A 13,490-nucleotide genomic window follows, 5' to 3' on the forward strand; every position below is an offset into this window, starting at 1 on the left:
TTGTTTCTTTTATATCTAGAAATTTTGTTTGTTTGTTTTTGAGACAGAGTCTTGCTCTCCCAGGCTGGAGTGCAGTGGCACAATCTCTGCTCACTGCAGCCTCCGCCTACTAGGTTCAAGTGATCCTCCTGCCTCAGCCTCCCAAGTAACTGGGATTATGGGATTACAGGCATCTGCCATCACTCCCAGCTAATTTTTGTATTTTAGTAGAGATGGGGTTTCACCATGTTGGCCAAGCTGCTCTCGAACTCCTGACCTCAGGTGATCCACTTGCCTCGGCCTCCCAAAGTGCTGCGATTACAGGCACGAGCCACCAGGCCCAGCCTAGTAGTTTTAATTATATATATTTACTATGATTTTAACTTTTAGTAACCTAATTTCTAGTGAAAAACCTAGAAAGTAATTTTGAATGTTTTTTAATCAATATTTGTAGATGAAAATCACTTCATAATTTTTTAGAAAGATGTTTCCTCCATTTTTATTAACAGATTGAAATATATTTAGCTTTGTTAAACCATATAAGATACCAAAGTATATAAGCTTAAGCTTAAAAGACTAAGTATAGTTAATATTAATATTTTATCCCAGAGCTTGGGCCACTAGCTGTAACCTGCCCTGCAGCTGGTAGGCCTAGGCAAGCCACTGTGCCTGGCCTGGTTACCTTTAGAAACGCTTTTTGAGACAGGGTCTCGCTCTGTCACCCAGGCTGGAGTGCAGTGGCACAGTCTCGGCTCACTGTAGCCTCTGCCTCCTGGGTTCAAGTGATTATCCTGCCTTAGCCTCCTAAGAAGTAGCTGGGATTACAGGCATGCACCACCACACCTGGCTAATTTTTGTATTTTGAGTAGAGACAGGGTTTCACCATGTTAGCCAGGCTGGTCTTGAACTCCTGGTGTCAAGTGATCCACTCACCGTGGCCTCCCAAAATGTTGGGATTACAGGTGTGAGCCACCACGCCTGGCCAGAAACACTTTTCAGATATGGATTTCAGATTGTTTTGTTAATAATTGTCCTTATTTGCATAGTTTTTGTTTTTTTGAGACAGGGTTTCACGCTGTTGCCCAGGCTGGAGGGCAGTGACACAATCTTGGCTCACTGCAACCTACACCTCCCAGGCTCAAGTGATCATCTGACCTCAGCTTCCCTAGTAGCTGGGGCTATAGGCGCATACTACCACACCCACCTGCCATTGCACCTGGCTAATTTTTTATATTTTTTGTAGAGACAGGGTTTCTCCATGTTGCCGAGTTGGTCTCCTGGACTCAAGCGATCCGCCCGCGTCGGCCTCCCAAAGTGCTGGGATTACAGGAATGAACCACTGTACCCAGGCCATATTTTTTATTCTTAAATTGATTATGCTTTATATTTCTAGATGTCTAAAGTCAACAACAAAAAACTAAAAGATTAAGTTGATTGATATCTCAGCATTTTAACTTACTTAGAAATGACTCAGACATTTTATGATTATCTATTACATAATTTAACATAACATTACTTCAAGATACACAGTTCAAAGACATATGTATGCTATGGACATATATATGTCTTCAAAGGTCTCACTATGGTCACCTGTCCAGGCCCCCAACTTTTTTTTTTTTTTTTTTTTTGAGACAGAGTGTCACTGCGTCGCTCAGGCTGGAGTGCAGTGGCATCATCTTGGATCACTGCAAACTCCACCTACCGGGTTCAAGTGATTCTCGTGCCTCAGCCTCCCAAGTATCTGGGATCACAGGCATGTGCCACCACAACTGGCTAACTTCGGTATTTTTAGTAGAGGTGGGTTTCACCATGCTGGCCAGGCTGGTCTCAAACTCCTGACCTCAAGCAATCCGCCCACCTTGGCCTCCCAAAGTGCTGGGATTACAGGTGTGAACCACCACTCCCAGCCTGAATCACTCTCTTATGTGTCTCAGACTGCCTCTAACCACCAGGTAGCAGTAGGGTTCTCAAGTTATCAGGGTTATCAGTTCCTTATTTGTGCCTTTCTGGATAAGTAAGTGTCCCTAAAATGTTCTTTTAGTGAGGAATGCCCTGTAAGTGTGCTTTGTGTCCTAGGCAACAGTCCTGACATCTCTGCAGTCTCTAGTCACCTAGACCAGCTGAATGGTTCAGACAGAGTCATTGTCTTATCTCTTCAGGGTAATATAATTCACCCTCATGCACTCTTTGGTTTTGAAATAACAGGAATTGGTCACAAATGAAAAGACAAGTCTGAATTATAAGCAACAGAAAGCAGTTGCAATTTCAAAGGCATGCTAGGTAGTTTTAGGCTATAAGAAGTGAAACCACTTGTATTAGTTCTTTCTTACATTGCTATAAATAAATACCTGAGACTGGGTAATTTATAGACAAAAGAGGCTTATTTTGCTCATGGTTTTTTTTTTTTTTTTTTTTTGAGACGGAGTCTCGCTCTGTCGCCCAGGCTGGAGTGCAGTGGTGCGATCTCGGCTTACTGCAAGCTCCGCCTCCCGGGTTCACGCCATTCTCCTGCCTCAGCCTCTCCGAGTAGCTGGGACTACGGGCGCCCGCCACCACGCCCGGCTAATTTTTTGTATTTTTAGTAGAGACGGGGTTTCACCGTGGTCTCGATCTCCTGATCTCGTGATCCACCCGCCTCGGCCTCCCAAAGTGCTGAGATTACAAGAGTGAGCCACCGTGCCCGGCCATAATTTCTTAATAGATATCTAAATACATATGCATATACTTATTATTTATTTATTTTTTGAGACATGGTCTTGCTCTGTTGTCCAGACTGGAGTGCAGTGGCGCGATCTTGCCTCACTGCAGCCTCCATCTCCTGGGCTCAAGCAATCCACCCACCTCTGCCTCTTGAGTAGCTGGGACTAGAGGTGTATGACCCCATACCCAGCTAATTTTTTATTTTTAGTAGAGATGAGGTCCTGTTACGTTGCCCAGGCTAGTGTCCAACTCCTGAGCTCAAGTGATCCTCCTACGTCGGCCTCCCAAAGTTCTGGGATTATAGTTGTGAGCCACCATGTCTGGCAAACTCAATTCTTTTTAATGACAGTATAATACTCCTCTGTATGGATGTTCCAAAATATATTCACCCATTCCCTTATTTATGAGCATTCACTTCATTTCTCCCACCACAAATTATACCATTAATCTTGTACATTTAGTCTATGTACGAGTGCTTTTATTTCCATGAACCAAAATTTTAGAAATAGAATCTGCTGGGTCAAAGGACACACACACATAGTTGTTATGGAATAATAAACAGATATAAATAACATTCATTACATCTAGGGTAGACAAAATAACAAAACAAATATCTGTCCACTTACTAACTAGTTTAAGAAATACAACTTTACCTGTGCTCTGAGGCCTCCTGGGTGTCCCCTATATAATCCCTTTTCCTGTTTAGAAAGGAAAACCAAACCAAACCAAAACTATCCTAAAATTTTTCTTTACCTTTCTCTTGGTTATAGTTTTACCATATTTAATTCTCAACACCATCTGTTGTTTAATTTTGACTCTTAAAACTTTACATAAATGGAAAAACATTCTATGCCTTTTATTTCCTGTTCATTATTATGTCCCCAAGACTTTACCATTTTGGTAGGCATAGCTGAAAATTTCAGTTATGGCCAGGCTTGGTGGCACATGCTTGTAATCCCAATGCTTTGGGACGCCAGTGTGGGAGGATCACTTGAGGCCAGGAGTTCAAGACCAACCTGGGCAACATAGCGAGACCCTGTTTCTAAAAAAACTAAAAAACAATTATATATCAGCACCATAAGACAGGCGAAAAAAGAAATCCAGGCATGGTAGTCCCAGCTACTTGGGTGACTGAGGTGGGAAGATCACTTGAGCCCAAGTGTTTGAGGTGATACTCCTGCCTCGGCAACAAATGCAGACCCTGTCTTTTAAGCTGTTTAACAGTAGTTCATTAGATATACTATAGTTGATAGACATTTGCCCATTTGCCAATACTGCTATGGACATTCCTAGACGTGTCTTTTGGTGTATATTTGCAAGAGATTTAATTTGTATATCTAAGAACAATTTTTGGGTTTTAAGATATGCCCATATGCAACTCTACTAGGTAATGCCAACCAACTTGTTTTCCAAAATAACTGTATCAATTAACACTCTGACCAGCAGCCTGATTTCCCTGAAACAGCTTTTCAAATGTTTCCTGGCCATTCATTTTTCCTCTTCTGAGGTATTTGCCAATTTAAAAAGCTGGGTTGTCTTTTTCTTATTCACTTATATTAGTTATATATATATCCTAGATCAGTGCTGTCCAAGAGAAATAAAATGGAAGTCACAAATGTGATTTTAAATTTTCTAGAAGCCACATAAAGAGGTGAAATTGTTTTTTGTTGAGACAGGGTCTTGCTCTGTTGCCCAGGCTGGGGCACAGTGGCATAATCTCAGCTCACTGTGACCTCTGCCTCCCATGTTCAAGCGATTCTCATGCTTCAGCCTCCCAAATAGCTGGGACTATAGGTGCATGCAACCATGCCTAGCTAATTTTTGTATTTTTAGTAGAGAAGGGGTTTCACCATGCTGGCCAAGCCGATCTCAAACTCCTGACTTCATGTCATCTGCCCACCTCAGCCTCCCAAAGTGCTAGGATTATAGGTGTGAGCCACCGTGCCTGGCCTTTCTTTTTTTTTTTTTTTTTTTTAGAGGCAGAGTCTTGCTTTGTGATCTAGGCTGGTGTACAGTGGCAAGATCATTGCTCACTGTAACTTTGAACTCCTGGGCTCAAGAGATCCTCCCACTTCAGTCTCCTGACTAGCTGGGACCACAGGCATGTGCCATGATGTCTGGCTAATTTTTTTGAGATGGAGTCTTGCTCTGGCTGGAGTGCAGTGGCGTGATCTCGGCTCACTGCAACCTCCGCCTCCCGAGTTCAAGTGATTCTCCTGCCTCACCCTCCTAAGTAGCTGGGATTACAGGCACATGCCACCATGCCTGGGTAATTTTTGTATTTTTAGTAGAGATGGGGTTTTGCCATGCTGGCCAGGCTGGTCTCGAACTCTTGACTTCAGGTGATCTGCCCATCTCAGCCTCCCAAAGTGCTAGGATTACAGGTGTGAGCCACCGCACCCAGCCAATTTTTTTGTATTTTACGTAGAAATGGGGTTTCATCATGTTGTCCAGGGTAGTCTCGAACCTGAGTTAAAGCAATTCACCTGCCTGGGCCTCCCAAAGTGCTGGGATTACAGGCGTGAGCCACCATACCTGGCCTAAGTTTTATTTTCTTGTCCATTTTGCACTCTTTAAAACTGAAATGTATTCCTCCTGCCTCAGCCTCCCAAGTAGCTGGGACTATAGGTGTGTACCACCACAGCTGGCTAATCTTTTTTGTTTTTTTGTAGAGCTGGGAGGGAGTCTGGCTATGTTGCCCAGGATGGTCTTAAACTCCTGGTCTCAAGCAATCCTTCCGCCTCAGCATCTCAAAGTGCTGGGATTACACGTGTGAGCCACCACACTCGGCCTTTTTTTTTGTATTTTTCTTTATTCTATTTTCTTCTGTTAATTTGGAAAAGCAGTTACCCTACATATTTTATCTTATACACTTAAAAGAGTAAAGGTTAAAGTTAATCAATATTTTTACCCACTTCCCAAACAGTACCAGGACCTTGGAAAACTTCAACTCCAACCATCACTCCACTCATCCTGCTTCTAAATATATGACTTTGTTGTCCAGAGTATCAGTTCCATCTTGCTTTACCTTATTAACCACACAAATTACTTATTATTACTTTGTATGGGAAAAAGTTTTTAGTTTTAACCACTTATTTACCAATATTTTTATCATTCCTTCTTGTATAAGGGATCATTTCTTTCTTTTTTATAAAATTATTTACTATGTAAAATTAAAAAAAAAAATTTTCAGCACCTGACGCTCCCAGTGTGGGCTGAGATGCTGAGGCTAGGATCATTTCTTGTTGGTGGCAAACTCCAGATATTTTTGTCTGAAAATGTCTTGAATCAGATAACCTGGCTGAAATCCTGGTTTTACCATTTCTTAGTCATGTGACTCTAGATATGTACCATGACCTCTGGAATCATTGGTTTATTCATCTGCAAAACTGGTAATCTTGAGTACATTCATTCTCTGCTGGGTAAGACAAGTTTGGGAGGGAGGATGCACTGAGAAGCTCCTGAGCAGATGAGTTCTCTAGAAGAACGCCAAGATCCAAAGCAAAACAGAATAAAAGATACACCATAATCATCTCTCTGAATGTTTGAAAATTGTAGGGAGGCTGGGCGCCGTGGCTCATGCCTGTAATCCCAGCACTTTGGGAGGCTGAGGCGGGTGGATCACAAGGTCAGGAGTTCAAGACCAGCCTGGCCAAGATGGTGAAACCCCGTCTCTACTGAAGATACAAAAAATTAGCTGGGTATCGTGGCGCACGCCTGTAATCCTAGCTACTCAGGAGGCTGAGGCAGGAGAATCGCTTGAACCCAGGCAGCAGAGGTTGCAGTGAGCTGAGATTGTGCCACTGCACTCCAGCCTGGGCGACAGAGTGAGATTCCATCTCAAAAAAAAAAAAAAAAAAAGAAAATTGTAGGGAAGACAAGGTTAACACATATTGAAAAAAAAATTACCTAATAACAATATTCCTGTATACTTGAGAGTTACAGTGTGTGGTTCTTTTTAATCAGTCTTTTCAAATCCAGTGAAATTGCTGCTTGTAGGAGTTTACAAAAGAGACTTTACAGAAGAGAGTGCTTGACTGGAAGTCATCGACTTGTTAGCCAACGCCAACAATCTATTTTTAACAGAAAAATCTAATGTGAACACTAAGAAAAAGAATTGGTATTCCATGGACGAGCCTGAAAAAAAAAGAAAAAGGAATTGGGAAAAAGGAAAAGTATTAATCAAAAAGTAACGTATTCAGAAGTAACAAAGTAGTTATTCATTCAACACTTGCTACCTATAGCCTCAAACACTATAAAATAGGAAAAGACAGATTGCTTCTGCCTACAACAAACTTATAAAGTTGGTAAGATATATATATTATGTAATTAAAATCTGTTAACAAAGCAATATGTAACAGAAAGATTATCTGTATAGGAAAAACAACTACAGAGTATAATAATACTATGTAGGAGGGTGCTGACTTGATACAAATAACATCTAATAGGAATCATAGGAGGTGGAGTTCAATGTAGGTTGTGCATTGTTTTCTAGATTCTTCTTGCCTTGTGTTGGGATGTGCAGAATGAATAGGAATAAAAATGAGTTGTAATTAGGCTGGGTGCGGTGGCTCACGCCTGTAATCCCAGTACTCTGGGAGGCCGAGGTGGGTGGATCACAAGGTCAGGAGATCGAGACCATCCTAGCTAACAAGGTGAAACCTTGTCTCTACTAAATTTACAAAAAATTAGCCGGGCATGGTGGCGGGTGCCTGTGGTCCCAGCTACTTGGGAGGCTAAGGCAGGAGAATGGCATGAACCCAGGAGGCGGAGCTTGCAATGAGCTGAGATCACACCACTGCACTCCAGCCTGGGTGACAGAGCGAGACTCCATCTCAAAAAAAAAAAAAAGTTGTAATTACAGTAGTACCCACCTTATCCACAAGGGATAGGTCCCAAGACCCCTGGTGGATGCCTGGAACCCTAAATATACTTTGTTTTTTCCTTTATGTACATACTTATGATGTTTAATTTATAAATTAGGTACACTAAGAGATTAACAGTAGTTAATAGAACAATTATAACAATATAACAAAACTTATGTGAATGAGTAATTTATTCTAAATTATGCCGCCTTTATTCTGTATACAGAGTAAATCTAAATCTTCAATTGTATTGAGCCTCATATATCTACCTAAATTTATAAGGTAGCCAATTTTTTGTTGTATGGCTATTAGTTTACAGGCATTAGGTACTTTTTCCGACATCTCATTTCCTGCTCCCCAAAATGCTAAGATGTTGATAGTAAATGTTTCTATGCTACAGAGGAGAAAATACATATTTATTTATTTTATTCATTTTTTTTGTTTGAGACTGAGTCTCACTCTTGTTGCCCAGGCTGGAGTGCAGTGATGCGATCTCTGTTCACTGCAACCTCCACCTCCCAGGCTCAAGCAATTCTCCTGCCTCAGCCTCCCAAGTAGCTGGGATTATAGGCATGCGCCACCATGCCTAGCTAATTTTTGTATTTTTAGTAGAGATGGGGTTTCACCGTATTGGCCAGGCTGGTCTTGAATTCCTGACCTCAAGTGATCTGCCTGCCTCGGCCTCCCAAAGTGCTGGGATTATAGGCATGAGCCACTGTGCCCGACCTACATTTCTTTTCTTTTTTTTTGAGACGGAGTTTTGCTCTTGTTGCCCAGGCTGGAGTACAGTGGCGCAATCTAGGCTCATCGCAACCTCCGCCTCGCAGAGTTCAAGCGATTCTTCTGCCTCATCCTCCAGAGTAGCTGGGATTACAGGCATGTGCCACCACATCCGGCTAATTTTGTATTTTTAGTAGAGACGTGGTTTCTCCATGTTGGTCAGACTGGTCTTGAACTCCTGACTTCAGGTGATTCGCCTGCCTTGGCCTCTCAAAATACTGGGATTACAGGCGTCAGCCACCGCACCCGGTCTACATTTCTTCTTTCTACTACCCCTTACCAGGTACCCGGAGCCTACCTGTGGAGAGTGATTGACCTTTGGCCTTCTGTCTTCCCTAAGGCAAGAGATGATTTTTTTTTATCTATATATATTTAATAGATTTATGAAGAACATATGTAAACATATATAAATATAGATATATCATCAAGGAAGATTTAGGATATATGAATATGTGGCAGGTTCGGAAAGAACATAATTCTTTCCCAGAAGGGGAAGGGGGAACTATACTTAATCGGATCCAGCTACAACGTAATTGTAAGTCATTTCTCGCCAAAAAGTATCTCCACAGCAAATTCTGGTGGATAAATTTTCCATGCTTTTTGTTTATGTGGATTATCCAATTCATTTCTTGGTAGATAAAGCCTGTTATTTTGAATAAAAGATGTGTTGAACCAGAAGAAAAATGAACAATTGTCATAGTATTTAGGAAAATTCGAAGAGAAAAATTGCACTTTCACATCATCGTACAGAGGTGGACCGTCATATACATTAATACGCCAGCTGTTTCAATGTCATGCAATATCGAACAATCTCCTAATGAAGTACTGGAAAAGACAACCTTTTTCTCCATTACTATTTGGAATTTTAGATCACATATATCGCCTGTTCCAACACCATGAATTGAATAAATAATAAATCTTTTTATAAAGAGTATCCGTCTTGGAGGGAGATTCCAGTTGTAGAGATGTCTCACTTGTGCAAAATATCCAACATATCTATTCTCTGCAGTTAAAAATATTTTGGAGGCAATAAGGAAGGCACAAACCATAGTTCCGGTTCTTCCTTTCCACTGGAGATCCACGCAACCCTGGCAGAGGAAGAGATTGTTTCTCCCAAGCCTTGGAGCTCATTTGAGGAGAGACTTGGAGACTTTGTGAGGGAAAGACACAGAGAAACACTGCTGGCATTTTCACAAACCTGAACTGGGAGCAGGGCAACACTGGGGGATCTTCCCTATGTGGCTGCACCCATCTTGTGCACCCAATCCCCCTACCGCTAGGGCTGAGGGAGCTCAGATTAATGTGTATTCAGGAAATCAGCCCATTGCCTCAGCAAGAGATGATTTTGTTTCAGGATCACTACTGGCAATCCTGGGATCTCCTGGGATGGGGTTGGTCTTGACCCACAGGAGACAGTAACAGTAGGAGAAAGTATATATATATTTTTTTGAGATGAGTTTCGCTCTTGTTGCCTAGGCTGGTGTGGAATGGCACGATCTCGGCTCACTGCAACCTCTGCCTCCCAGGTTCAAGTGATTCTCCTGCCTCAGCCTCCCTAGTAGCTGGGATTAGACATGCACCACTACACCCGGCTAATTTTTGTATTTTTAGTAGAGACAGGGTTTCTCCATGTTGGTTAGGCTGGTCTCGAACTCCTGGCCTCAGGTGATCCGCCTGCCTTGGCCTCCCAAAGTGATGGGATTACAGGCGTGGGCCACCACGCCCAGCTGAAATTATAAAGGCTTTTACGATTTTAGCCCTCTGGGAGTGAATGCCTCATATATTTCATGCTAGGGCTTTTTAGACATTTTTCCTTTAAACATGTGCAGAAAGTAGGGGATGGTCAGTATTTAATAACACTAAAAACCGAATTATTCCACAGCTTTGATCAAGAGGCCAGGCCCAAGTATGTGCTCCAGGCATGCATTCTCTTTGACTTAAAAATATGAGTCCAAAGAACTCTGAGTGCAATTACAGATGAAGGCACTGCCTGTAAAAACCCAGTTCATTTGTTTCTGTTTGGGGCTTAGAATTCTCACTGATTCCCATGGCTTGACAAGCTTATTGCACTGGGTTCTGACCAAACCAATGCTGACATGAGACCAGGCATTCCAATGCCCAGCTGTACCTCCTGCAAAAGAATTGCTTACTTTCTTATTAAGGAAATAGGAAACCTGCACCTGACTGCTTTTTTCTCATTCACCTCAGCTTAGGTCCTTACCACCTCATACTTACATTGTTTCAACCACCTCCACCTAAAATTGCCCTTTCCTGCCTGTCCAAGGTCAAGTGACTCCCAATTGCCTATGTGGCATCTAAGGCACAGAGCCTCAATCTATTCTTTCAAAGCCCAAAAGATAACACTTACTGGGCACTTACTCAATGAGAGGCATTGTGCAAGCATGTTCACAACATTCTCTGCACAGTGGCTAATACCCCATTTACAGGTGAGGCACGGGAAGCATGAGAAGCAAGCATCCCAATGTCACAGGGCTAGAAAGTGCCTGGTACACAATGCCAGGTAGAGCTAGCTCTTAAACTCTGCACTATCATGGCTGAAGAATGCTGACGTTTACTGAAAGTTTAAGGCTTTAACAAATAGCTCATTTAATCCTCACAATAATGATTAGACCTGTCGGCAGCAATATTCTCATTTTATAATGAGAAAAACCACAGGGAAATTAGTAATAATCACGGTGTGTAAAAAAAAAATGGCCTTGGGAGATTCGAACCTAGGGAGTCAGATGGACCCTGGACCTCCATGCTAACCCTAAAGGTACCAGGAAAAAAAATAAATAAACAAAAGCCAAAATAATCCCTAAGTGAAAAACAATGATTATAAAACACTAATAGACACTGTAGCCTACATACATATAAAGGCTATTTTAAAAAGTTAACCACTGAAGGATGTTTATTCTCTCATATTTCAGTTTTTTGTTGTTGTTTTATTTTTTTGAGACAGAGTCTCGCTATATCGCCCAGGCTGAGTGCAATGGCGCGATCTGGGCTCACTACAACCTCCGCCTCCCGGATTCAAGCGATTCTCCTGCCTCAGCCTCCCGAGCAGCTAGGATTACAGGCGCACCACCACGCCCAGCTAATTTATTTTGTATTTTCATTTACTTATTTATTTTTTTGAGATGGAGTCTTGCTCTGTCGCCAGGCTGGAGTGCAGTGGCACAATCTCGGCTCACTGCAACCTCCGCCTCCTGGGTTCAAGCGATTCTCCTGCCTCAGCCTCCCCAGTAGCTGGAATTACAGGCGTGCGCCACCACGCCCAGCTAATTTTTGTATTTTTAGTAGAGATGGGGTTTCGCCATGTTGGCCAGTCTGGTCTCGAACTCTTGACCTCAGGTACTCTGCCCGCCTCGGCCTCCTAAAGTGCTGGGATTACAGGCGTGAACCACCGCGCCCGGCCCACATTTCAGTTTTTAACCACTGTTTCTCAATTGGAAAACACATCCTTTCCTTTCCGTTACCAATTGCTGGTAAAATCCGATTCAAAATTCTAGTGGAAAAACAGCAGCAACAACACAAAAAACGCTAACCCTATGAACCCCCAATGTCAAAATGATCTATCGCCAAAAACTCTTCAGCGTCTAGAAAGTTTAGCTATGGGATTTACGCGTTCCTATCTCTCCTTCCAAAAATAACAACTCGTAGCTCCTTCAAGTTTTCTACTTAATCTCATCTTATCATTTCTGTAGGAAAGTGATTAATACCCTTTTTTTCATGACGTTGCCTCTAAGGCCCCAGGAACCACACAAGAGACGGGAGCTGCCGCCTTGGAGACTTCGGGTGGGGGCAGAACGCCGCGCCGAGGTGGAGGTAGGAGCCCCGAGGGCACAGCGGGAAGGAAAGCGGAGGCTGCCGGGAGCTCGGCCTCCAAGCAATCCCCCGCCTCGCTGGGCTTCCATGCTTGCTAAGGGGTCGAGATGAAGAGGCAAGGGAGAAAGAGGGCGAGGAAAAATAAAAAAGAGAGGGGCGAGTGGGACGAGGGGCCCGGGAGCAGCTGCGGCCGCGTTACCTCAGAGCCCAGAGGCCTGGGGGAGGGGCCCTCGGCGCTGCCGCGGACTCCGGGGCTCCCGACGGGCAGGTCCTGCAGGGCCGCGGAGCGAGAAGGCTGAAGTCTCGGGTGTCTCGGGGAGTTCTCCCGACGTCGCCTGCTGTTTGTCAGTTGCCAGCTGTGACACGGTAGCGGGCCGGGTCACGCTGCCCCCGGCCGCCAGGCGGGTTGAGGGAGGGGTCGCGGTGCCGCCTCTCCAGGTCCGGTCTGGCCCACATCACTGGGGCCGGGGGTTTATTGTTCCGGAGAGCCACAGGCACGGTCGGCCTGGGCCCACCGGGCAGTGTTCCGCTCCGCCAGTCCCGGTCTGGGGTCAAGCCAGCAGCTGCAGGCACGCCGACTGGCGGCAGATCGGGGGCCCGTGTGTGTCTCTTTAAGGGGCCGGGCCTACGAAGCTGAGGGGCGGGTGGGGTGTGCGTCGCTCCCGGTGTGAGGGTGAGAGGGAGAGAGCGGCTGGCGGGCGTCCGAGGGAGGGAGGGAGCGACGAGCGAGGTAGCGACGCGGGCCGCCCCTGCCGCCGCCGCCGCGGTCGGACCTGCGGCCTCCTCCGCTCCCCTCCCCTCCCCCGCGTCGCCCTGCCGCGGGGAGGGGGCTCGCGTCGCCGCCTCCAGCCGCTCCCGATGAAGCAGCTGCAGCCGCAGCCGCCTCCGAAGATGGGGGATTTCTACGACCCGGAGCACCCGACCCCTGAGTAAGTATCATCTCCGCGGCCCCCCGCTGCTGTCGGCCGCCTTATCCCCAGCCGAGGGCGGCGCGTCCTGACGGGTGGCGGTGCGGGCCGGCGCGAGGAGTAACGGGCCCGCGGTGGCCTCGCGCGGTCGGTGTCGGGAGCAGGCCCGCGCCGCCACTTCAAGCCGCTTGGCCGGGGCCGCAGCAGGCCTGCGGTTGGGCCCGGCGTTGGCGCCGCTGCTCATGTCGCGGCGGCGGTTGGGCCGGGCCGGTGGGGGAGGGGAGGGCATGGTCCCTACGGCTACCGCCGTGTCCGCACCGACCCGGCCACCCCGGGGCTCGGCGGTCCTCGCGAGCTCCTCGCGGCTCGTCTGGGCCCCGCTGCTAGCCAAAGGGCAGAGTCGGAGGAGCTGCCGGTGCCAGGCCCGGCA

General features: G+C 45.5%; 1 protein-coding gene, 1 long non-coding RNA gene and 1 pseudogene across 4 annotated transcripts in view; 1 reads left to right on the forward strand and 2 right to left on the reverse strand.

The window, feature by feature from the left end:
• Nucleotides 1-12,913, reverse strand: part of LOC116473537 (uncharacterized) — a 52,195-nt gene extending 39,282 nt beyond the window's left edge. The window contains exon 1 of the long non-coding RNA XR_009214498.1: nt 12,352-12,913. This is a non-coding gene — a long non-coding RNA (uncharacterized LOC116473537). The remainder of the gene's footprint in view (nt 1-12,351) is intronic.
• Nucleotides 7,705-10,935, reverse strand: LOC116473536 (phosphatidylinositol 3,4,5-trisphosphate 3-phosphatase TPTE2-like; annotated as a pseudogene).
• SETD2 (SET domain containing 2, histone lysine methyltransferase) overlaps nt 12,835-13,490 on the forward strand; it is a 149,966-nt gene continuing 149,310 nt past the window's right edge. For 2 of the 3 annotated variants that reach the window (XM_032161751.2, XM_058442474.1), the window contains exon 1: nt 12,897-13,081. In XM_032161751.2, the coding sequence (XP_032017642.1) occupies nt 13,011-13,081 (71 nt within the window). In that variant the 5' untranslated portion in view covers nt 12,897-13,010. Of the gene's footprint in view, nt 13,082-13,490 lie in introns of all 3 variants that reach the window. The other variant, XM_032161749.2, reaches the window with a different exon arrangement.

This window comes from Hylobates moloch, unplaced genomic scaffold (assembly GCF_009828535.3).
Source record: "Hylobates moloch isolate HMO894 unplaced genomic scaffold, HMol_V3 SCAFFOLD_8, whole genome shotgun sequence".
Lineage (NCBI taxonomy): Eukaryota > Metazoa > Chordata > Mammalia > Primates > Hylobatidae > Hylobates > Hylobates moloch.